General features: G+C 38.1%; 2 protein-coding genes across 2 annotated transcripts in view; one reads left to right on the top strand and one right to left on the bottom strand.

Moving 5' to 3' along the window:
* LOC121530072 (proton-associated sugar transporter A-like) overlaps nt 1–24,396 on the top strand; it is a 278,629-nt gene that overhangs the window by 50,083 nt on the left and 204,150 nt on the right. The window lies entirely within an intron of this gene.
* LOC108118313 (translationally-controlled tumor protein homolog) lies at nt 4,159–4,834 on the bottom strand. Its single transcript, XM_017230929.2, has one exon. The coding sequence runs from the start codon at nt 4,743–4,745 to the stop codon at nt 4,227–4,229; it is 519 nt and encodes a 172-aa protein (XP_017086418.1). The 5' UTR covers nt 4,746–4,834; the 3' UTR covers nt 4,159–4,226.

The raw sequence follows: 24,396 nt of genomic DNA, 5'->3' as shown, positions 1-24,396 counted from the left end.
CGCAAAGACCAGCGGTAGGGGATTGGATGAGCTGCGATAGATTCCAAATAAACGCAGAGGTAAGAATGAGATCGAAGAGGGCAAGGAGAGTGGTTGACACAGGGGCTTTGAATAGTGTTATCAATAAGAGGAAATACCAGGAAATACCAATACCATAACACCAATAAAATTCGCATGCACTAACAAATTATTTATTTATTTATTATATGTACATGCCACTAAATATTAAAATAAAAAAGTAATTTCGTCGTGAACCCATATTGTCTTTTAATTCACCAACATATCGTAGTGAGCACCAGCTTAGGAATCAATATCAAGACAGGAAAAATTGATTTATTTCGTTTTCGTTTTTTTTCTGTAACTTGTTGCTCGAAGAAAATTGCGGGACATTTTCGCGCACATTTTCTGTCCTAAACTTGCCGCGTGTCCGCCATTTTCCAAGCCTCAACGCTATTTTATTGGGATTGCATCCCGCTTATATATTCGTCGTCTTTTATTTATCGGCCAGTGCATCATTTTCATCTAAGTGTTGTTACATATTAAGTAGAGAACCACCGGCCGAAAACCACACATACACACTCTCGCACTGATATCGCTGCCAGTTCTTTCGACCTCTCTTTGCATTTCGCTTCGGTCGTTCGACAAGTGCAAGCGTTGTTGTTGTTTTTCGCAACGTCCTCGGTATTTTGGCTGAGCTTGTGCTACTCTTTAAATTTTGTGAGTGGCGGCGTATTAGTGGCGAAGAAATTAACAAATAAAATATTCATTTTATTTTGTTTGTTCCAAAACTTCATCGACAAGTTCCCTGCTTGCCTACGCTAGAAATATACCACTCGTTTATTTTTTATTTTTTATTTTATTTGCTATTTATTTCGAATTAAAATAAATTTTTTATCGCACCCTTTGGTTCTTAAAAAATTTCAATAACCAATAACATGGCGAGCAAAGATATCGAAGAGCTTAAAAATAAACGAGATGGACTAATGCGGAGTATATCCCGAACACAGCAGACTTTACAAGAGGGTCGACTATCTCTAAATCCAGTCGAATTAGAATGTCGATTAGAAATTTTGAATTCGCACATTGAAAATGCTTCTTTGATTCAGAATCAAATCGAAGCAAAAGACGCAGAGGATTTGTTCCGCGAAGAACTGGAAGAAATTGCCGTAATGGCAAAATCATTACTAATTTCGCTAATAAGCAAGGTAGACGTATTAGTGCCGATGGTATTGCTCCGCCGGTGAAGCACACTTCCCAATGTTTGCCAAGCGTTGCTCTTCCAACCTTCAGCAAAAAGCACTCCGAATTTAAAAATTTGATAAATCTTTTCGAAACATTTGTCGACGATGATGACACTCTGCTCGATATTGAAAAATTTAATCATTTATTTTAGCGTCGGCCTTGATAAGTGCGTCTGTTTAGGAGTATATTTACAATAACTGTTTAGTGTTTTTTGTTTTGTTTTGGTGCACTCTTCGTCCGCAAATTTTGAACGATGTCTCGTGCAGCGTCGGCAGCAGTACAACAACAAAAACATAACTGTAGTGCGACAAGTCTGCAGTCTTTAGCGTTTGGGCATCACCTTACCCCTAACACTGCGTGCAACGGCACAGAAGGTGAACTAACCATGGATTGAAATCATTTTACGAACTCCCTGCTTAGCAATAAGAAGATTGAATTTGGAAAAATGCACCAAGTTTCTGGAAAAACACCCTCAGAGATCACAGCAGAATTCAGCAGTGCGCGACGTTCACCGTGCTCTGAACTCAGAATATCACTGCCGTAACCACAACGCTAAAATTTACTAGTGCTACTTGTAATCCAATATTTTCCACTGCAACTGCGACAACTGGTGCAATCAGCAGTGTGTGCTTTTCCAGGATTAATTCTACTTTATTCAGTGCACCTGCTGCAGTTGACTCATCAATTCTTGGTGGATCTACTACAAAGACACCTCCTCAACTTACCAATGCTGCTTTCAAGTTGAAGGTTGGACAAAAGCAAATTAACAAGAGAAAGAAACCACTATCATCCATTATCAACTCAAAAAAGGTGTTCAAAGAACCGACGTCTGGATCACCCTCAGTTTTAACCAGTAAGGCAAGCTCCTCCAACAGGTTTGCTTTACTCGACATGAAAGTATATTTAAACAGTTTTGTTGAGAATAGACCTAGCTCTTCTATAGCTGCCCAAATGAATACAACTTATATTAATACAAAAGATGCGGACATGAGATCAACATATTAATTCTAATACTAATAGTAAAAGTACTCTTAAAGAGACTTCTTAGCCACTGTAAATAGTTTTAAGTATTGTCAACCCTAATGATCTATTTGATCTAATTTCGGAGGTTACTAATTTGGATAACGTTGTAGTTAAAGTTAACCAAGGAACAACAACTAGAATCTTTCCAAAAGACTCTAAGATTTACAGAACTATTGTTGACCATTTATAAAATGGGAATTTAATTCCATACTTACCAAATGAAGGAACAGAAGCTCCACAGAATCGTAGTTAAGGGGCTTCATTGCACCACATTAGCTAGCGAATTTTTTGCCAATTTTAAAATCTTTATCTTTCTTCAGGTACATAACCCAAAATCAAGGTCTAGCCGGAATGAAAAAATTTAAAATATTCTTCATAAATATTAAGCCATTAAGCCATTCAGCAGCAGCAACAATTTCTTTGTGGCTTCAGCAGCAGCAGCAGGAACAACAACAATAAAACAAGGTGAGCAGTCAACGACTTGGAAGGGTTGAAAAGATAGTTTTTGAAATGGCCAACTGGATCAAACAATGGAATGGGGATAAATAATTTCTCCAGCTTCGCAGCAGCGCTTCAGCTTCACAATGATCACACTTACTTATCTGGAATGTTAATGGTATTTCAGGTAAAGCCAGGGAAATTGAACTCTTCGCACACAACAACAGCGTTGATATCCTACTCTTAAGTGAGATAAGACTCAATCGAGGGGAAGTTGTGAAAATATATGGTTACACCTTCTATCCAGCATATAAGCAAGAACGCACAATCACGGCAACGGAGGTGTGGCGGTATTGGTGAGAAGCTCTCTCAATCATTTTCTACAAAGTATTATCAAAATACAAACTATTCAAATGTCAGCTATCAAAGTTGCCACAGGCTTAGGACATGTGGTAGTAAGCCCAATATACTGCCCTCCAAGACACAAAATAGAAGAAATGCATTTCACTAACATAATCGCGTCTTGTGGTCAGAGGTATCTGATTGAAGGCGATTGGAATGCTCGACATTGGATGTGGGGCGACACATACAAACGGCCAAACGGCTACTTGCATTGACTTCGCACTATATAACGGGATACTGGATTTTCGAATAAATATCTGCCAAAGTTGGGATTTGTTGTTAATCTTCAAACAAATGGCGTTAATGTAAGACCAAGTATTCGGTTAATCTCAATTCGTAATGATCTGAGGGCTTTTAAACAACATCTTGAGAGCTCCTTCAAATTAAATTCTGTACTTGACCGTAAAGAAGACATCGAGAATGCAGTAGACATTCTCACTGACAATATACATAGAGCTGCGACTGCTTCAACTTCACCTGATCCTGATCCTCGTCCGAGTAGTTATGGCATTGGTCTCACCAGGGTAGCCAGAGAATTATACAAACAAAAAAGGCGCCTTCGAAGAAGAGCAATTCGTTCTCAAGATCCTGAGGACCGAAGTAGATGGTACCAGGCAGCTGAGAAACTAAGAAACGTTTTAAGGGATTTTTTGAGCAAAAATTATCTTTTATGGATTATAAATTTGACACGAACTACTCTCTATGGAAGTGCCCAAAGTCGCTTAAACGACAACCCCTTAGACAAGTTCCTGTCCGATTCCTTAGTGGTGAATTTGCGAAAAATATGGTTTCCGTTTAATTTCACTACTAATGTTCCCATTTTCGGTATATTTTCTAGTGAAAATGCACACACTATCAAAAAATTATTTTAATTACAATAGTTGGGGCAATTCAGCTGTTTAGCTTGGTATGATTAAACAATACACATACATTTCGTCGAATTTATGAGTGCTCCGGCCAAAAAATTAGAAATAAAATCGAGCAGATCGAGGGACTGGCATTTTGTGAGCGTTTAACATAAATTTAAGACTTTCTAAATTGTAACTAAGAATCTGATAAATATGTAGAAGGTATGCATGAGTATAGGATACGTTAGGGAGGGGTTCGGGATGATGACACATCTAGCATTTTTCCTCCTCCAGACCGTGCTTGAAGAACACGAGCACGGGAACGCTTTCCCCATTAATTTCGCGGTATTCCACTAGGGCCACCATGCCGTCACAGCCCATGGATTCGTCGGTGAAGAACTGCAGTTCCTTAAAACGACCGAGGATGTCCTTCATGGCCTTGTTCATGTTGATCTTAAAGACATCTACCTGGTCAGGCGACTTCTCCCCCAACTTGGCCAACACCTTCTTCATATAATCTTTTAGATAGAGGGTGTAGGACTTCTTGTCGGCGAAAGCAAAGCACTCCTGAAGTCGGTGGTTTAGCACAACATCAACGCCAGACTCCGTTGTGACTTCGGTGCCCTCGTCGGCTTCCTCAGCTGAGGCGTTAGCGCCGACAAGAACGATATCGTCACCCTGGCGGGTGATCAGCTTTCCGTACACTTCGTAGATTACGTCGTCCACTAGCTTCATCTTGTAGGTGTCGGCGAACATCTCGTCACCGGTGATGATGTCCTTGTAGATCTTCATGTTTATTGGATTTTGGGGAGTCGAAAGGCGTCTAAATCGTTGGCGTATATGCAACTACAATTGCACCGGACCGGGAACACTGCGAAACAACGTGCCTCGCGCTCACTCGAACAGCAAAAAGAAAGAGCGAAATGAATGATCGTTTCACTTCCTTTGACTTTGCCTTGATAGAAAAAATTAGAGAGACTCATTAGAGTTTGGAGACTCCATTGCAGATTTCTTTGTCTATTAAACCAATAAGGGTTGAAGAAATTTCTGAAAACATCCAATGTTTGCCGAAAAACAAAGTTCTTGGTATAGATAGGATTTGTAACGTTGAAGGCTTATCCAAAAAGAGAGATTCTATGTATACATTAATTTTCAATGCTATTATTAGGATCAAAGTATTCCCAAAACAATGGAAACTTGCTGCGATACTGATGATTCATAAGCCCGGTAAGCCAGCGGTTGAACCTGAGTCACACCGCCCAATAAGTCTTTTACCGTCCCTGTCCAAACTGTGGGAGATACTCATTGCAAATTGAATTACCGAGTTTGTGTCTCAAAACAATGTCTTGCCAGATCATCCATTTGGATTTCGTCACAGCACAGTAGAACAGGTCCACAGATTGGTTCAACATATCTTGCAGGCTTTCGACCAGGAGTATTCTAACGCAGTCTTTATTGACAGCAGCAATCTTTCGATAAGGTGCGGCATGCTGGCTTATTGCATACCTGCTCCGTACTATGGACTTTAAAGATCTTATCTGGAAGATCGAGAGTCTAAGGTCAAATTAAGAGATATATTGTAACGGTCCTGCTTTGGGGTGGCTGGGACAGTTCACCAGATACCAGCAGTTCGTTCCAACATTTGTTTTGATGTCAGGCGTGGTTGCTGCAAAGAAGATTCCACCCAGAGTAAGACGCAGCTTGTTTAGTTAAGAATAGAACAGATCTTAGTTATTTATTTCATATCTATGGTTACAGAGTTAATTCACAGGGGATCGGTTGGTCGTGGCCGTGGGTGGTCTGCGGGCCTGGGGAAGAGAGCTTCCGACGAGGGGTAGCCGCGGGTCCGATGCTCCGTTGTGGGCCGTGGGGATGCCGCGTGAGGGCAGGGCCAGTCCGTCTTGGTGATCCGCTTGCTAAGAAAGGGAGAGAAAAATAGAAATGATGGAGCGTGCGTTGGCCCGGGGCCAGTCACGCGAGCGAGTGTGAATGTAAAAGAAAGAACAGAAAAGACAAGAAGAGAAACCTGGGGTTCGGTATGAGAAAGAGTGAATAGAAACCCAGTGGGTCTCTGGTGAGATGATGATGCGAGGCCCTTGGGGTCCGACGCGTAAGAGATGCAAAGCCCCTGTGGGTCTCTTGCGAGAGATGACGCGAGGCCCTTGGGGTCCGACGCGTAAGAGATGCAAAGCCCCTGTGGGTCTCTTGCGAGAGATGACGCGAGGCCCTTGGGGTCCGACGCGTAAGAGATGCAAAGCCCCTGTCCGAGGTCGAATTTATTAGACTTAGCCTTAGGCTAAATCCGACCAAAAAGTGACTAGTGCTGGTGAGTGTGCCCAACTTCGGGAGAGGGCTGATCTAACCTGGGTGAGATTCACCGCAAAAGTGACTCTTCCCAGAAACCGGTCCTCCTTATATACCCCGTGGCTGCCGTCAGTGTGCCCGTTCCCGAAATTCCCTTTATGTGGTGTGCCCGTTCGGCCCGGTAGTGTGACCGATCGTTGTTTACTAATCTTATTTATTTCTTCTTAACAAATCAACTTACCAAACGAATACTTCAGTGCTTTTTCTACTTATAACTAAAAAAAAACGAACTATCCTATATACTCCATGATTGTGTTTACGGCTATTCTTACTTCCTAATATTATTCCTTTTTTCAACTTTTATGCGCCCCGGCGTCATAATATTACCAAACAACTATCCAATGAGAGCAGGAGTTCCTCAGGGCAGTGTACTTGGACCGTTGCTATATTCGTTGTATACTTCTGATATACCAAGCCCTAACAGACAACATATGTCAAAAACACTTATTGCGACATTGTAGATGACATTGCAGTCATCTACAACTCAAGATGCCACAAAAAAGCAGCCAACGGTCTACAGAATTACCTTGCCACCATTGCAGCTTGGTGCAAACGGTGGAACCCAAAGAATAATCCGTCAAAAACAACGAACACCTCTTTTACACCAAAAACACTAATAATCAATACCCCTCTAATCCAGTTAAAGGGAGTTACTCTGGATCAGCCGTCACAATCGAAATACCTTGGTATTTCCCTAGACAAACGCCTCACATTGGCCCAAATCTCAAGAACACCGTTAAAATGTGCAGTATAAGGATAAAGCAAGTTCGGTGGCTTGTGAATAAAAGAAGCAAGTTGCCTCTCAGATGCAAACGGGCAGTATATGCGCATTGCATCCTGTCAATCTGGCTTTATGGGATTCAAATTTGGGGAATCGCAGCCAAATCAAATTACAAAAGAATTACTAGGAAACATAACAGACTGTCCGTGATACGTGCGGGTTATGTTGTCCAAGCTTTCATTCTCTTCCTTTACATTTAACAAGAGAGAGAGAGATCACAAGCTCTCTCGGCTACAATGAAGACACAAAAAGCTTTCAAGCTGACTTGTTGAGCAGACGCGAACAATAACACAACGTGAAGAAAATAAACTGAAGTTACAAAAATAAAAAAACAATAATTATATTGTATTAAATATTAACAGAACTATGTTAAAAAAACTGGCCCAGTCGACATTAAAATACCCACTTAAATGCAGTTTTATTTTTTTTTACTTTATCGTTTGGGGATATTCTTAAGGATGCCCACCATATTCACTAGTACAGAGGAGACCATTCAAGAGCTCTATCATCATTCATTCGTGAAGTGGAGATGATATTTTCATTATTACCTCCCACATCTACTGCAGGAGCCTACGTGTTTCGCCGTGTCATACTCAACAAAATCAAAGGCGAAGCTCTTCATGTTATGAGAACCATCGAGAATTCCGAGCAGTCGTGGGATGACATCAAGAGGATTCTTATTCGGAATTTTGGCGTAAAGGAGTCCTATAATCAACTTTACCAAGAAGCGTTTATGCTAAGTAACAACATCAACATTACAGAATATTTTAAGTCTTTAGTGTGTAAAATTAATGAAAAATATGAATATGATAACGTAAAGCATTCTGAGTTCAGTCCCAAAAATGTTGAAGAAGCTATGCTAAGAACATTCTTGAAAAATATTGATGTAAATTTAGCTTCTGATTTAGCTTTTGATTTATTGGAAACCGAAACCTTGTTAGAACTCAAAATGTTAAAACAAAATTTCCTCAAAGTAAAGAAATATTGAACAAAACGGAAAATCAAAACTATCCCAATACAAATAATCAAAGAGACCGATATTAAAAACTAAATTATAATAATCAAGATAGGACTGCAAACCACAACAACAATTTCCAAAATGTTTATTCAGGGATATTTCGATCAGGAACACAAAATTTAAATTCAAATCAGAGCTGTACAAATCAACAAAGCCATATTTCAAAAATGGAAATCGATCATGTCGAGGTAGATAAAACTAATTGTATCCAATATAAATATGATAATCCAGATCAAAGTTTCACTTCTGAATCAATGTCAGAGCCAATGAACTGTTCTTGCCATGCAAATTTTCAAATAGTTGCCTCGAAAAATCACTTCCCTTAATTAACTTAACTATAAACAATGAAATAATCACAGCCTTGATTGATACTAGTTCAACAACATCCATGTTAGATAGAAATAAATTGTTACAACATCCTCGAAGAACTTTGCGTCATCCAATATCATTTTCATCTCTAAGTTCAAAATCGCTAATAACGCAAGAAATTATAACTGATTTACCTCTTGAATTTAAAGATGCCACAATGAGTTGGAAATTGGCAACATTTAATAACAAATCGTTCGATGCTATAATAGGTCAAAATATTCTCAAGCCATTAAATGCTGTTATTGATTTATATCACAATACAATTACAATTATAATAATATTATCCAATTTCAAAATAGTTCACCATACTCTGATGAGGTAAATCAAATTGAACCAATCGACATAGATGATAAAATACAAAAAATTCTTTTCAATGATTTAAATAAAGAGAAAAATAATGCTCTTACTAAAATTTTAAATTTTTAATTTAAAACATTAATATTTCTTGAAGGTCATTGTCCTAGCAATATAAACATTTCGAGCATCAGATAAAAAAGTAGTGGATAAACCTTTATATTATAAGATTTATAGATATCCTCAAGTACATGAACAGGAAATTTATAAGCGAATTGAAGAAATGCTACATCAGGGAATAATACGTACGTATAATACGTATAATGCCCCTCTATGGCTTGTACCAAAAAAAGGCATTACCAGTGGAACAAAAAAGTGGCGTATAGTTATTGATTATCGCAAATTGAATGAAAACACTGTAAATGATAAGTTTCCTATCCCAAATGTAGAAGGTATATTGGATAAGTTAGTAAGAGCGCAATATTTGCCTACTATAGATCTCGCGAAAGGCTTTCATTAAATTATTGTTCAGGAACAAGATAGGGGAAATACAGCGTTTTCTACTCCTCACGGGCATTACGAGTTTAATCGGATACCATTCGGGCTCAAAAACGCTCCTGCCACATTTCAACGCCTTATAAACACAGTCTTAAAAGAAGAAATAAATAGAATTTTTGTGGTCTATCTTGACGACGTTCTTATTTTTATACCCGTTACTCGTAGAGTAAAAGGGTATACTAGATTCGTTGAAAAGTATGTAACAGATAGAAGGAAGCTTTTGCGACCCTATAAAGTATATATATTCTTGATCAGGATCAATAGCGAAGTCGATTGAGCCATGTCCGTCTGTCCGTCCGTCCGTCCGTCCGTCCGTCCGTCCGTCCGTCCGTCCGTCCGTCCGTCCGTCCGTCCGTATGAACGCTGAGATCTCAGGAACTATAGCAGATACAAAGCTGAGATTAAGTATGAAGATTCTTGAGGTCCCGGGACAGCGCAAGTTTATTACAGCATCCTGCCACGCCCACTCTAACGCCCACAAATCGCAAAAAACTAAAATTGCTGAAATCTCAGGAACTATTGCAGATAGAAAGTTGAAATTCAGAGAGTATAATCTTTAGATGACAGCGCATCTTATAGTGCTGCTATCTGGCCACACCCACCCATACGCCCACAAGGCTCAAAAGACGGTTTTCGGATTTTCTAGAAAAGCTGATATCTCGGTAACTATAAGAGATAGAAAGTTCGGATCCAGCATGTAGGTTTCTATGGTGCTCCCAATGGGAATTGTTTTTTTCCGATCACGCCACGCCCACTCTAACGCCCACAAAACCCGAAAAACCAAAAATGCAAATATCTCGAAAACTATAAAAAGCTACACAATTTTGCTTAGGAACACGTATTTAGGAGATGCCTCTGGAACTTGCCACGAAGTTGCATCTGGCCACGCCCACTCTAACGCCCACAAACCGCGGAAAACTGTGGAGTCTATAATATTATTATGAATGCCTTCGTTTGACCTTGTGTAACTTATTTCTGTTAATATCTATCGATTTACAAAAGATTTTTCAAATCGGAACATTATTTCGCTATTTATAAAGAAATTAAGTTATAAGGCCTCACATGGGCAGTGACGTCACTATAAGCATACTCAACATACTTTCTCTGACAATAGGTGGCGCCTTGTGAATTTCCACTAGCAAAATTAATATTTTAAAATTGTGTAAAACAGTAACGGGTATCTTATAGTCGCGGCACTCGACTATTGCGTTTCCTCTTGTTTCTACTAGTTTTTCAAATCATGTTGGCCACATTCATACAATTTTAAAAAAACTTTCTGAAGCAAATCCTAAGATTCAAATCAACAAATGCAAATTCTTTTCAAAAGAAACTCCTCGATGGAGTTAAACCTAACCCAGAAAAAGTTAACAGCATTCTTCAGATTAAAATTCCGAGAAATATTAAGCAAATTAGAGCATTTCTAGGAATCACTGGGTATTATAGAAAGTTCATAAAGGATCTCGCAAGTAGCTTATCCATGAATTAAATGCCTTTAGAAGGATGCCAAGATAGATGTTAACGAACCCAACTTCATGATTGCATTTGACAAATTAAAAAAAAATCATAACTGAGGCACCGGTACTTAAGTATCCGGATTTCAAAAAGAAATTTCAGCTTATTACTGATGCTAGTAATATAGCTTTAGGTGCGGTTTTGCAACAAGATAATCATCCTATTTGCTACGCAAGTCGCACATTGAATGACCTTGAGAAAAACTATTCTTCTATACAAAAGGAATTACGCTATAGTGTGGGCAACAGCTTACTTCCGCCCATATCTCTATAGAGTTAAATTAATTATTTTGTCCGATCACCAACCACTTAAGTGGCTGCTAATTAAATATAATGGAAAAGAACTTAATGAAATACTTTATAGATGGCTTGTTAATCTCAGCGAATTTAATATAAACGTATCATACATTAAAGGTAAAGATAACCAGGTAGCTGATTTTTTAAGTCGAATAAGTAACGACGAAATTGGTGCCGTAAACACAGCTGAATCCTGTAGCTCTTTAGAAAAAAATGTTGATGACATTGGTACACAACATACACAAGCTGAAGACTTTGGTGACACAACTATTTTAGGTAATTTAAAAACAGTTGTTAACAGATTTAAAATACAAGTCATTCAAACAGATAAAAAAACCATGGAATTCGAATATAAGAATAAAAATAAGAAAATTTATTTAAATTTAAATGATCTCGAAAATAGAATGGAAGAAATTTTGAAGCATCATAAAAGGCAAAGTAGGAATATTCAGTGAATATAACGATCATCAATACAATAAATTTCGAAACAAAATTATCAAAATTTTAAAGGTAATAAAAATGTAAAATTTGTAAAATGCTTATTTCATACAAAAGACATTGAAAACGAAGAGGATGTGTATAAAGAAATCGAACGATTCCAGAAATATGATACTGGTCATTCAGGTATAAATGAAAATTACCAAAGCTTAAAAAAGATTATTTACTTTCCAAAACTTTAACATTACATCTAAAAGTATATTAACAATTGTGATATCTGTAATCAATGTAAAAATGATAGGAACACAGTAAAAGAAAAATTTCAATATTCAGAAACACCAAACAATATAAAAAAAAAAAGTTGTTCATATGGATATCTATACAAATTCAAAACGTAATTTTCTAACTTTTATTGACCGATTTTCAAAATTTACTACTGCATTCTACCTTGAGGATCGCAATAATCAAACTATAATCGAAAAAATGCGCTTGTACAAATCCCAAAGAGGAAACTTTGAAAACTTAATAACTGATTATGAATTTAATAGTGTAAATATAAAAGATTGTTTATGAAATAAGATCATTTAGTGAAACAAAACAGTCACACTGACGATGCAGATGAAGTTATGTAGTCGAAGCATTCATTCTCTTCGTTTACATTTAACAAGAGAGAGAGAGAGAGAGAGATCACAAGTTCTCTCGGCTACAAAGAAGACACAAAAAGCTTTCAAGCTGACTTAATGAGCAGACGCGAACAAGAACACGACGTGAAGAAAATAAACTGAAATTACAAGAATAAAATAACAATAATTTCATTTAATTAAATATTAACAGCACTATGTTAACAAAACTTGAGTGGCACCACTTCATAGAGATCTGAAATTGTTCACTGTGGAGGAACAAATTGGTAGAAACACAAGCAGATACAGTGACAGACTAATAAGACATCGCAGCCCACTCGCTAGGAAACTACTGCCGGCTAGACCCCTGAGACGTCTGAAACGGAAAGGTTTGCCAAAACAATTAGAAGACAATCAGACATTTTCACATTTGTAAATTTTTTAAAGTAATTCGATTTGGTTTTATATTACACACACAATGTGTTGTTTAAGTACTTTTAAGACGTACTGTTTCTTCACTTAATAAATGATTACACAAAAAAAATTAATATCGTGCCTAACTGTCACTTCGCCTAATTACGATAATTAATGCCTGTTTTTCTTCGACAATACATCGACAGTTTGCAATCTGCCTAAAATGTCCCACTCAACCTGATCGACAATGTCACAGCGCTTTTTCGTCTTTGAAACGCAGTCACATCGCTCCTAAAAAACATTTATTTTTATTTTGTTTTTTTTTTAGCTTTGCTTTTATTTATTGAATCTACTCTTAATTTTGAGACTAACAATAAGTTGACGAATCTTAACATTAAAATTTAACTAACAGTATACTAAGACTGCATTCTGGTTGTGCGAAGGTGTGATTGGTTGCTTGTTAGACCTCTCGCCAGGTGGTTAGGTTGCACCGATAGCTTGGTGAAGTACTTTACCTTTTGTTCTGCGATCACTTCTTTGACAGGTAGAATGTTAAAGTCGCGGTGTATGTTTTCGTTGCGAACGTACCACGGTGCCCCGGTGATTGTTCTCAGGATCTTCGAATGAACTCTCTGAACAATGTCAATGTTGTTATTGCTGGCGTTCCCCCATAACTGGGAGCCGTACATCCATATAGGTGTTAGTACCGAGTTGCACAGCATGATTTTATATTCAAGGCTAAGAGGTGGCCGGGCGTTGATAAGCCAATGAAGGCTGCTGGCTTTTTGCTTTAGGTGTGTTCTTTTGGCTTCAATGTGCCGGCGCCATTTGAGTCTTCTGTCGAGATGTACTCCTAGGAATGTTACTTCGTTTGCTTGTGGGAGTAGAGTGTTGTTTAACGTAATCGGCGGGCAGTTTTGCCTGTTCAGAGTGAACGTAACGTGTTTGCATTTTAGTTCGGCTAAGAATACCTGTGTCATCGGCAAACGTAGATGTTGTTAGTCGTGTGCTTGTCGGGATGTCTGCTGTGTAAAGGACATATAGTGTTGGCCCTAGCACGCTATTTTGAGGAACTCCAGTTTCAATAGTGTAATCATCAGATATAGCAGTGTTGCACCTCACAACAAATTTTCTGTCGTGAAGGTAAGACTCTAAAATCTTGTGAGTGCTGTAGGGGAGCATTGTCTTGATCTTGTACATTAGACCTTCTAGCCAAACTCTATCAAATGCTTGAGAGACATCTAAATATACGAGTATGGCAGTACAATACTCTCATTTTTCGAAATCGTTCCGAGTTTCTGATGTTATCCGGTTGACCTGTTCAATTGTTCCATGCTTTTTACGAAACCCAAATTGATGAGACGGGATTCCTTCCTGGATTCTCAGGTATGTGTTTATCCGAGTCATTAGGTATTTTTCAAAGAGATTAGATAGGCAAGAGAGTAGGCTTATAACTCTATATGACGTTGGGATAGTGTGGTCTTTCCCCGGCTTTGCTTTCATTATTATAATTGACTTTTTCCATCTCACTGGAAAGTGGCCAAGTTTTGCGATGGCATTAAAGAGCTTGGTGAGAGTGCAAACGGCGCAGTATGGGAGCTCAATGATCATTTTGGGAGTTATGACGTCGCAGCCCGGGGATTTTTTCGGTTTCAGTAGTCTTTTGATGATGTTAACGATTGCGTTTGGGAGAAACTCAATTGGCTCATGTTGAGGCTGGGGCTCATATGATAGAGTCGGCAAAGTAAACGCATTGGTGCAGAATTTGGTTGGAAGACATTTTTAAGGTGGTTGGCAAACGTGCTGGCTCTTTCTGCGTCACTGCTCGCCCAGCCGCCTGTGGAATTTCTAATAGGCATCACGGTTTCTTTCGGTGAACACAGAGTTGGGTGAGCTCTCCATAGTGAGTGTACAATTAGTTGACAATTGCTTAATGTAGCGGCGGTGGGCATATGTTTTTTCTTGCTGTAGAGCTTGAGCAAGTTGACGTGAGGCATGTTTTAAGCTTTGCTTAGCAGATGGCGATTTGTGAAATTGCCATTCTCGACGTAAGCGTCGCTTTCGAGGACGACCTGTTCGATTTGTAGATTTGTCTTCTTTTGATTGCATTGTGTGTTTATAGTTTGAGGTGTTGAAACTCAAGCTGCAGAGACGAGTACAGACTCCAGTGAATTATTAAACTGTCTACGTTGGCTTCACCGCTGAGGTGAGGACTTAACTCAATGTGTGAGCTAATATACTTCCTGTACTTAACCCAATTGGTTTTATATGAGGTCAGTTTTAATGATTGACCCCATGACCCTGGATGTCGAAGTAGAGTAAAAAGGACAGGCGAGTGATCAGATAAAAGATCCGAAAGGCATTCGGCGCTTATCATATTTTTAGGAATGTTTTTGGTAATTGCAAAGTCTAATAAATCGGGAAGTTTCTTTGGGTCTGCCGGCCAGTATGTTGGTGTGGCAGAAGAAACATAGTCGAGCTTGTTCTTAGCTTTGATAATTGCATTATAGAGCTGCTTTCCTTTTGGAGTCATGAGACGAAATCCCCAGTGTGTGTGCTTGGCATTGTAGTCTCCTGCTGCTATGAAGTGGTCTCCGAGTGAGTTGAAAAACTCATCTTCAGCTATGATGAAGCGTGGGGGCAGTATACGGCGGCTAGCGTTAATTGCTTGTCAGTATTTAGGCTTATATTTATGGATGTCGCCCGTAAGTAGTTTCTAGCGAATTTCCTATGATGTGCTATGATGTGCTTTACCATCTGGATGGTTTGTTCCATAGAATGAATATCCTCGTAGTTGGAAATTGTATCTGTTTGTAAGATGTGTTTCTGAAAGCAGCATTACGTCGATTTGATTGTCTAGTAGGAATTGCGCTAACTCGAGTTTATGCTGCGAAACGCCGTTAGCGTTCCACGTAGATATTCGTAGGGAAGACATTATTTGGATTGTTCTGAAACCAGAATTTGTATTAATAGATTTTGGTTTCACATCAGATCTTGCATTTTTGTACGCATAAACGACATAAACTCCGTAAGTCCTTGTTGTAGACTGCATATCATAGCTTCAAAGTTACTTTTTGGCTGCTCCGGCGGTTGATGCTACTGAGCCGTTTTCGGTTCTTGATATGCTGATTGCGGCAATGAGCTTTATGAGGCTGGGGTAGACAGTCCAGATTTTAAAGCACTTGCATATGTAACATTTTTGGCAGAGTTTATGGGTCCTAGTGAGGATCTGGCTGCAGTCGAGAAGAAGCCTTCAGGGTTTGACCTGGAGGCTATCAATTGTTTATTTTGTGTGCGGGCAGTAATTCCCCTCTGGTGGATACGACTTTTCAGCTCCTTATAAACTGGGCAACCTCTATAGTTAGCAGTGTGATTTCCACCGCAGTTGCCGCACTTTTTTGGGTTGTGGTCATCTTTGCTCGCTGGGCAGTGTGTAGAGTCATGAAGCTCACCACAAACTACACACACCGGGCGCAGTTTACAGTAAGACCTTGTGTGGCCATATTCTTAGCAGTTCGAACATTGTACCGGGCCATTGCGTTTGTGCGGCTCCTCAAACGTAGTTCTGCGGTGCAGCAGGAATTGAAGATTGTAGAAATACTTCGCATTTCTTTAGGGGCTAAATTTCTGGTTCGTGCTCAACCTTAAAGAGTGGCTGTGGCTTTCTATCCCTATTAAGGATATTGAAGACTGTCTTGGCGCTAAATCCCTTCTCTTGTAGCGCCTTTGTTATCTCTGCAGGCGATACTTCGGACTCTATGCCCTTAAGTACGACTTGCAAGCCCTTGCTGCTTCTTGGCTGATACGTGTAAAAGTTCTTTTTTTTGTCGGTGAGATATTTCGATAATAATCTGTAATTATCTTCAGACTTCGATTGAACTTTTGTTTCCTGGATGTTGCCCTTTACGAGTGGTATTATGTGAAAATTGTCCTTGCCAATAAGCTCTATAATTTTGTTGACAAGAACGTTGGAACTTTTTTCTCGTATGCAAATTGGCGGGGGCTTAGTCTTCCTTTTTTCGACTTCAGTAGATTCGGCATCATCCTCATAGTCTGCCAAGATTTTAAAACGGTTTGAGTTAGTGGTCGTTTCTTTTGCAGCTATGTATGTTAGCATTGCCACGGGTTATTTTGCGTTGAGAGTTTAGGGGGCTTAGTTTCCTTTTGATTTGGATGTAGCGATCCATACCAGTCTGCACAGCCGGCTTAATATTTTTTTTGTTTTTGTTCTCTTTTTCGGGCAGCGCAGCGGCAGAACTATTATTGTTTCCGCTGCTAGCTGATGACATCGTTAAACGCGCTGTCGTTACAGTTTCGGTTGTTGTTGTTGTTGTTGACGTTGTCAAAGAAATTGCTGCGCTATTTGGGTGCAGAGACATCGATGGTAGCGAGGGGGAGCAAGAACGCGCTCTCTCGCTCTCTACGTTTAAGAATTCCGTCAAGTTTGGGGTAATTAGAATTTTAAATGTTTTGTTTTATATTAATTAATTAATTAATCAATATAAACATTAGCGATTTCTTCGCTGAAAGCGTATTTTCACGTTGTTGTTGGTTTACGAAACCAGTCACTGCACTTTTTTTTATATTATTGAAAACTTTTTTTTCCCGGAGCACAATAAAATACACGTCTGTTCGGTTCCGTTTTAAAAAAAAATTAAAACAAAAAATTCTCGGGTTTTCTTTAACACCGACACGGAATTAAATTTATTGTTAACAATAAATTTTATAAAAAGGTGGCATAAATTAATTCTATCTTAAAACAGGCATCATTGCCAATTTTGAAGATAGAAACATTAAACTTCAATACAATTTCAAATTTCCATCGTCGCTATTGTCACTTCCATTTTGATTAGGATTGTCTACCTTCAACCCAATTTCATCCATACTTAGGCAAACTTATTTCGTATTCCTCTTTCCGAAATATAATTTGTTCTTGGACTGCAATTTGTTCTTTTTAACTTCTGTTTAAAATTTAGAGTTTATTTCGCATTTGGCGGGTCAGTAAATTGAGGGATGAATTCATAAACAAAAAAGAAGAAACGCTATAGTCGATTGCCGCGACTATATGATACCCTTTACTGATTTCCACAATTTTAAAATATTCCTACCTTCCTTATAACCTACATGTCTTCATAAATAGCTAAATAATGTGCCGATTTGAAAGTTCTTTGGTAAATTGACAGAAATTGGCAGAAATATGTTAAATAAGATCAAACGAAGGTATTTGTAACAATACTATTGACGCAACAGTTTTCCGCGGTTTGTGGGCGTTAGAGTTCCGATTTGAAAGTTCTTTGGTAAATCGATAAAGATTGGCAGAAATAAGTTAAATAAGGTCAAACGATTTTGGGAGGTTTCCTATGTCTTTCTCTTGACTCTAAGCTACGTCCTGACCAATTTTCAGCAATATCGGTCAAATAATTATTTATTTACAGGTCCATGCATATGAAACTTTACTTCATTGTTAATTATCGGTAGGAATAGTGATCGATAAATTTTTGGTAATTTTTTTTAGTATTTTTTGACATCTGGCAACATTGCTCAAACGTTATTTGCGGGTTTTTTTTCGAATAGCATTTTTTTTCTAACATTGAACATGTCGACTTTTACACCCACAAACCCCGATTCGCGGACATCGTTTCTTCTTCTTCTGTTAAAACTTCTGTTGAAGCCCAAAAAATGCTTGTGGAAGCTTACGGTGTCCATGAACTAAGAATTAGAAGTTGCCAAGCCTGGTTTAAAACATTCCGGAGCGATGAATTTGGAGTTGAGAATGAAGAGCGTGTTCGCCACGGACACTGAATTGCAGGCATTGCTTGATCAGGACGACGGCGAAACCCAAAAACAATTAGGAGAACAATTGAATATTGAACAGAGTACCTTTGTAAGACGCCTCAACGTCATGAAAAATAAATAATTCTCCAAAGTTGTAAAAAAAATTGAGTAACACGACTTTCTTATATATAAATAGATTAATATAACCCAATTTATATAATTTCATTTGGTAACTAAAATATCTGTAGGAAGCAAATCTATGCAAATTATTTACTGTTAATAATCAGAAAGAAGAATATTTTAAAATGCCTAGTGGCTAGTAATCTAAAACCAAGCCGGAGCTAGATTTTAAACGTGCAGAAGGATAATAATCATGGTATATTTATTATTAAATTGGAAAAATATTACACATTTTTTTTTGTTCTGGAAAAATGTAATTCCGTGTAAGAAGAGTTATACTTGTTGCACACATTGATGTTCTTCCACATTGGAGGCATGGCTTAACATAGGATGTCACGATGATCAAGCAAAAATCAAACAATGCCTCCTTATCCTTGTTTGTCATTTTAGCGCTAAAAAGTGCTATTTTCAGTGCATAAATCGCCCTCGCCTTCCACCGGGCTTGGTGTTTGGCACCGGGATGTCGAATTTTGAATTCTTTGATTCTTATCTCCGCCAAAAAATATCTCTGAGAGCTCAATTAGTTCTCGATAGTCATCTCGGACTATATCTTTGGTCAATTCAGATTGGTAAAACTTGATCATGTATTCGACCTTTGTTTGAAGCTATAGTTTCACAGCAAAGAATTTGTACCTTATCTTCTAGGTTCCAGTCTGCAACCGCGTTCCAAACCCTCCATTGCCTGTTCTCTTCATGAAGAGTTTTTTAATCTTGGCACAGTTATCAATTGTTCCTTTCCATATGAAATAACTACCGGAAGTCGTTCTTCTTTTGATTTATAAACATATAAAGCAGGCAATAATTTCCCATCAGAATGAAATGTTCTGGCATCTCGTTTTGAAAATCATTTTTAATGGATTCCGCGCGATTTTTGCGATTAATGGTGCGAATTCTTTGAATTGAGGACTTACTTATTGGAAACTCGTTAGTATTGTGTCCAAGTGCCTAAATAGTAGCTTCAAGAATATATACTGAATCTCTGAAAATTAGGTGACACCTGTGTAGTGCCGCTACTAATTTTGGAGAGATAAAGTCTTTCCGCCCTGATATTTTTGTTTTCTTGGGTTGCGCGCTTTCGATATAAGTTGGCCAATCTTTTTGCAGCGATATAATGTCTTCGTCCGAATCAGATAAATCTTCTTGAAAAGGATCATATGATGATGTTGATGGGGTTGACTCTGCGATATATTTATATCGCTGTTTCTCTTCCTCAATAATTCTCAGGCGCGCCCTTTCCTCTTTATCAGTCGTTTTTTTGTCTACTGCACCTAAGTGACCCGGACGACCTGGCTCCCGTTGCCGTTGCAAAAAGGTCTTATCTTCATTTCTTTTAATAGCGCATCGGCGTGTGCAATGTCAAATAAAGTGTCCAAAATCCTGACAAATTCTTGTCGACGCTGTTTAAATTTGTCTTGGGGTTTCTGTGCATCTTTTCGCAAATCCTTGATATAAACTTGATATAAACTCACAAGTTTTTTAACACAATTGGGAAAAGATACATACATAGATATACTAGCTTTTTCCCAGTATATAATGCACTCGCGAATAATGAGATTTGCACTTTCATTTACAGTTAAATTCACTAGACGAGTGTTGTGGAATAAAACTGCTAAGACTTGCTTATTAGAAGGCAGTTTCAAACCCGTTATTTGGTGTTTTGCATCTCTCATTAAGAAAATATTCTTTTTAACACTACGCAATTCCACTGACATGTTGAACTACACATAACTTTCTTATCTTATATTTCTTAACTACCGGGCAAAAGAAAATCTTTTAAAAACAGCTTATTTGGGAAACAAATTCCTTATGTTTCTTTCTTTTTTTCTATTCTCTTTTTATTTCATTATCATCAATTATTGCTCTATCTATCTGTTCTTGGTTGTTTTGATGATTTGTATCCGCCAGATATATTGATCCTGTCACTTGTCACTTTCCTTAACATGATCAACTGATCATGACATTGCTTATAGACTCCTCTCTTCCCTCCCTTTCTTTTGTTTAAAGGTCATGACAACAAACGCTGTGTCTTCTGTTTGCCCGATACCAATACTTGTAGAAATTCAGCTTTAAATTTTGGTCACATTCGTCCAAAAATTTCATGGCTTTGCCTGTTCAGGAACTTCTTTTCCAGCTTGGAGAGGCTTTTCCCAACAAGGAGAGCAATAAATCTCGACGGAAGTTTCAAGAGCGCAAGTGGAAACTGTCAAAAGATTTTTCCACGTATTTTCATTATCGCTAAGTTGACCGAACCAGACAAAGGATTATACTTTACTTTTTACTTTTGCTCTTTATAATACAATGCAAAGGTCAATCAACCAACTAATTGTTGTTCGGAGAATCTCAGAGAGGCAGCGTCATGGATAGTTGGATAGAAAGATTAGAAGAGTTAAACCAAAACATTAAGGAAGTAAATCCAGACAAAATTAGACCGAAAACCAGTAAAACAATTGAAAAGTTGCAAGAATGCGACAAGGACGAACAAAATAAAGACGATAGGATCTTTATAAATATAAAGAAGAAGTTTTGGTGATGATAAAAAGATATTTATAGTCGTTACTTTTCGAGTAAAAGGGTATATTAGATTCGTTAAAAAGTATGTAACAGGTCGAAGGAAGCGTTTTCGACCCTATAAAGTATATAGATTCTTGATAAGTATCAATAAAGAAGACGATTGAGACATGTCCGTTTTATCTGGCCATGCCCACTCTAACGCCCACAAACCGCGGAAAACTGCGGCGTCCATAATATTATGGTGTATGTCTTCGTTTGACATTGCTTAACATATTCTTATCAATATCTATTAAAAGGTAGATATCCAAAGGTTTTTCAAATCGGAACATTATTTCGCCATTTATGAAGAAATTAAGGTTATAAGTTCTCACATGGGCAGTGACGTCACTATCAGATACTCAACATGCTTTCTCCGACAATAAGTGGCGCTTTGGGAACTTCCACTAGCAAAATGAATACTTTAAAATTGTGTAAAACAGTAACGGGTATCTTATAGTTTTTTTATGAACCCGTGCTGTGTTTCTGTCCTATCAAGCAACTTCTCAACTTTGGATTTTTAAACTTAAGCCAAATATTTGCGTTAATGTAACTCTGATTAACTGAACTATTGTGTTTCTTAGTATAATTGGATAAATACATTGTATTATAGTGTCTTAAACGCCCTTTTTTAAGATTGCTTTTCGCCTTAATATACAAAAGCACTTCAGGGATTATTTAAGAAAATAAAATAAAAAAAATACCCTTACGAATTAAATAGTATAAATTTTATTTTTCACCGCTATTCACGGGTCTTTTTGTGGTGAAGTGTAGTAGGTGTCTACGGACAAATTGTGTTCGTTGAAACATCACAATGCTGCGAAATGTTTTTTTCAGTCGAAGATAAGTTGTTCCTGGCTCGATTTTAGTAAGAGTGACTGACACTAGCATCGTGATTTCTCAGAGCCTAGAGAAAGCATTGTGTTGTCAGCTCCTTTGACGTGAATTATTTTCGTCGTTAACTGCGAAATATAACCCAGATTTTTGAGTTGCCTTGGTGACGCATTTTAAGGTCGTCGTCTAAAAGCATAAATGAGAGGATTATGGCAGGCTTTGATGGAAAAAGTGCGACCGTCGAGGCAATGCATAACGTATTTTGCTACTCATAGATCGAGATCAATTCCCGATGGTAAGTAATGTAGTTTTCTCGACGTTTTTACCTTCTATGAAAAAAATTGGAAAATGACCGTAGCTGCACGCAAAAGTTGACGGCATTTCGACTGCTCTGCGCTCAAAAGCTCGAAAAGGCAATGCTTTAAAGCCCAATGCTAATCTTCTTCGGTGTGAATTGCTTACAAAGTTGTATCAAAACAAACATTAGCCAATTTAAAATCTAACAGTTCTGTTTTTTTTTGCGGATTAACGGCCCGCTATTTAACTCCATAGCCAGACGACGCAAGTGAGCCAGAACAAGTGAGCCAGAACATAAACCAAAAGTTCCTTCTTCTTGTAGCAGGCGGCGTAGCTTTGGTTCGGTGAATTTGTAGAATTGTTGCTCCTGCCACTAGTACCGTTGTTTTGGTAGAGTACCGCCGCAGAATATTTTTTCAAAAGTTACCTTTTGTAGCAAAAATAATGTTTAAGTACAAACGGTGACGTCACTGTCCATTTAAGGCTCAATAAGCTGCACTTTTTAATAAAATGTAAAATTATGTTACGATTTAAAAAATCTTTGTGAAATCGATAGGTATTGACAAAAAATATAACAGAATGTCAATTGAAAACATAAATTGAAATTTTTTGACGCCACAGACGCCCACAGTCGTTGGCATTGGGCCTTCTAACCTAGAGCCTTCGAAACCTTCGATAAATATAATTCGCTTCGGATGCGTATACTACATACGCATGGCTAATTTATGCTTCTAGAGATCTGAGATCTAATCGAGATAAGATTATAGAGTTCAGTAGGCGTGACAAGACCCTGAATTTAACATGTGCTGTATAAGAATCTCAAAAATCAGCTTAACCCCAATTGGTATTTCTTCCTGAGTTCCTGAGATCTCAGCGTTCATACGAACAGACAAACAGACGAGTTTATTATATTTTAGAATTATTAGATTTCTCGGTAATTGTAAGTGATAGAAAGTTTGGATTAAGCATGTGGGTTTTTATGATGCTCGCAATGCGAATAGTTTTTTCCAATCAAGCCACGCCCTTTCTAACGCCCACAAAACCCGAAAAAACAAAAATGCAAAAATCTCGGAAACTATAGGTGCTACAAAATTGTGCTGAAAAATACGTATTTAAGAGATGCTACTACAACTTGCCACGAAGTTTCATTTGGCCAAGCCCACTCTAACGCCCACAAACGGCGGAAAACTGTGGCGTCTATAATATTATTATGAATGCCTTTGCTTGATCTTCTATAACTTATTTCTGTTAATATCTATCGATTTACCAAAGTTTTTTTTAAATCGGAACATTATTTCGCTATTCATGAAGAAATTTAGGTTATAAGGTCTCACATGGCTTGTGACGTCTCTATCAATTACTCAACATGCTTCTTTCGACAATAAGTGGCGCCTTGTTAATTTCCACAAGCAAAATTAATATTTTAAAAAGGGTGTAAAACAGTAACGAGTATCTTATAGTCGCGGCACTCGACTATATCGTTTCCTCTTGTTATACCCGTTATTCGTAGAGTAAAAGGGTATACTAGATTCGTTGAAAAGTATATAACAGGTAGAAGGAAGCGTTTCCGACCCTATAAAGTATATATATTCTTGATCAGGATCAATAGCGAAGTCGATTGAGCCATGTCCGTCTGTCCGTCCGCTGAGATCTCAGGAACTATAACAGATACAAAGTTGAGATTAAGCATGAAGATTCTTGAGATCTCGGGACAGCGCATGTTTATTACAGCATCCTGCCATGCCCACTCTAACGCCCACAAATCGCACAAAACTAAAATTGCTGAAATCTCAGGAGCTATTGGAGTTAGAAAGTTGAAATTCAGAAAGTATAATCCTTAGATGCCAGCGCATCTTATAGTGGTACTACTACCCGGTCACAGCCACCCATACGCCCACAAGGCTCAAAAGACGGTTTTCGGATTTTCTAGAAAAGCTGATAACTCGGTAACTATAAGAGATAGAACGTTCGGATTAAGCATGTAGGTTTTTAAGATGCTCCCAATGCAAATCAATGCAAACCAATGCCATCAAGCCATGCCCACTCTAACGCCCACAAAACACGAAAAACCAAATATGCAAAAATCTCGAAAACTAAAGGAGCTACACAATTTTGCTTAGGAACTCGTATTTAAGAGTTGAGTCTG

The sequence above is a fragment of the Drosophila eugracilis genome, unplaced genomic scaffold (genome assembly GCF_018153835.1).
Source record: "Drosophila eugracilis isolate 14026-0451.02 unplaced genomic scaffold, ASM1815383v1 contig_2169, whole genome shotgun sequence".
Lineage (NCBI taxonomy): Eukaryota > Metazoa > Arthropoda > Insecta > Diptera > Drosophilidae > Drosophila > Drosophila eugracilis.
Note: the sequence above shows the minus strand (reverse complement) of the source record. Positions and strands in the feature narration are given on the sequence as shown.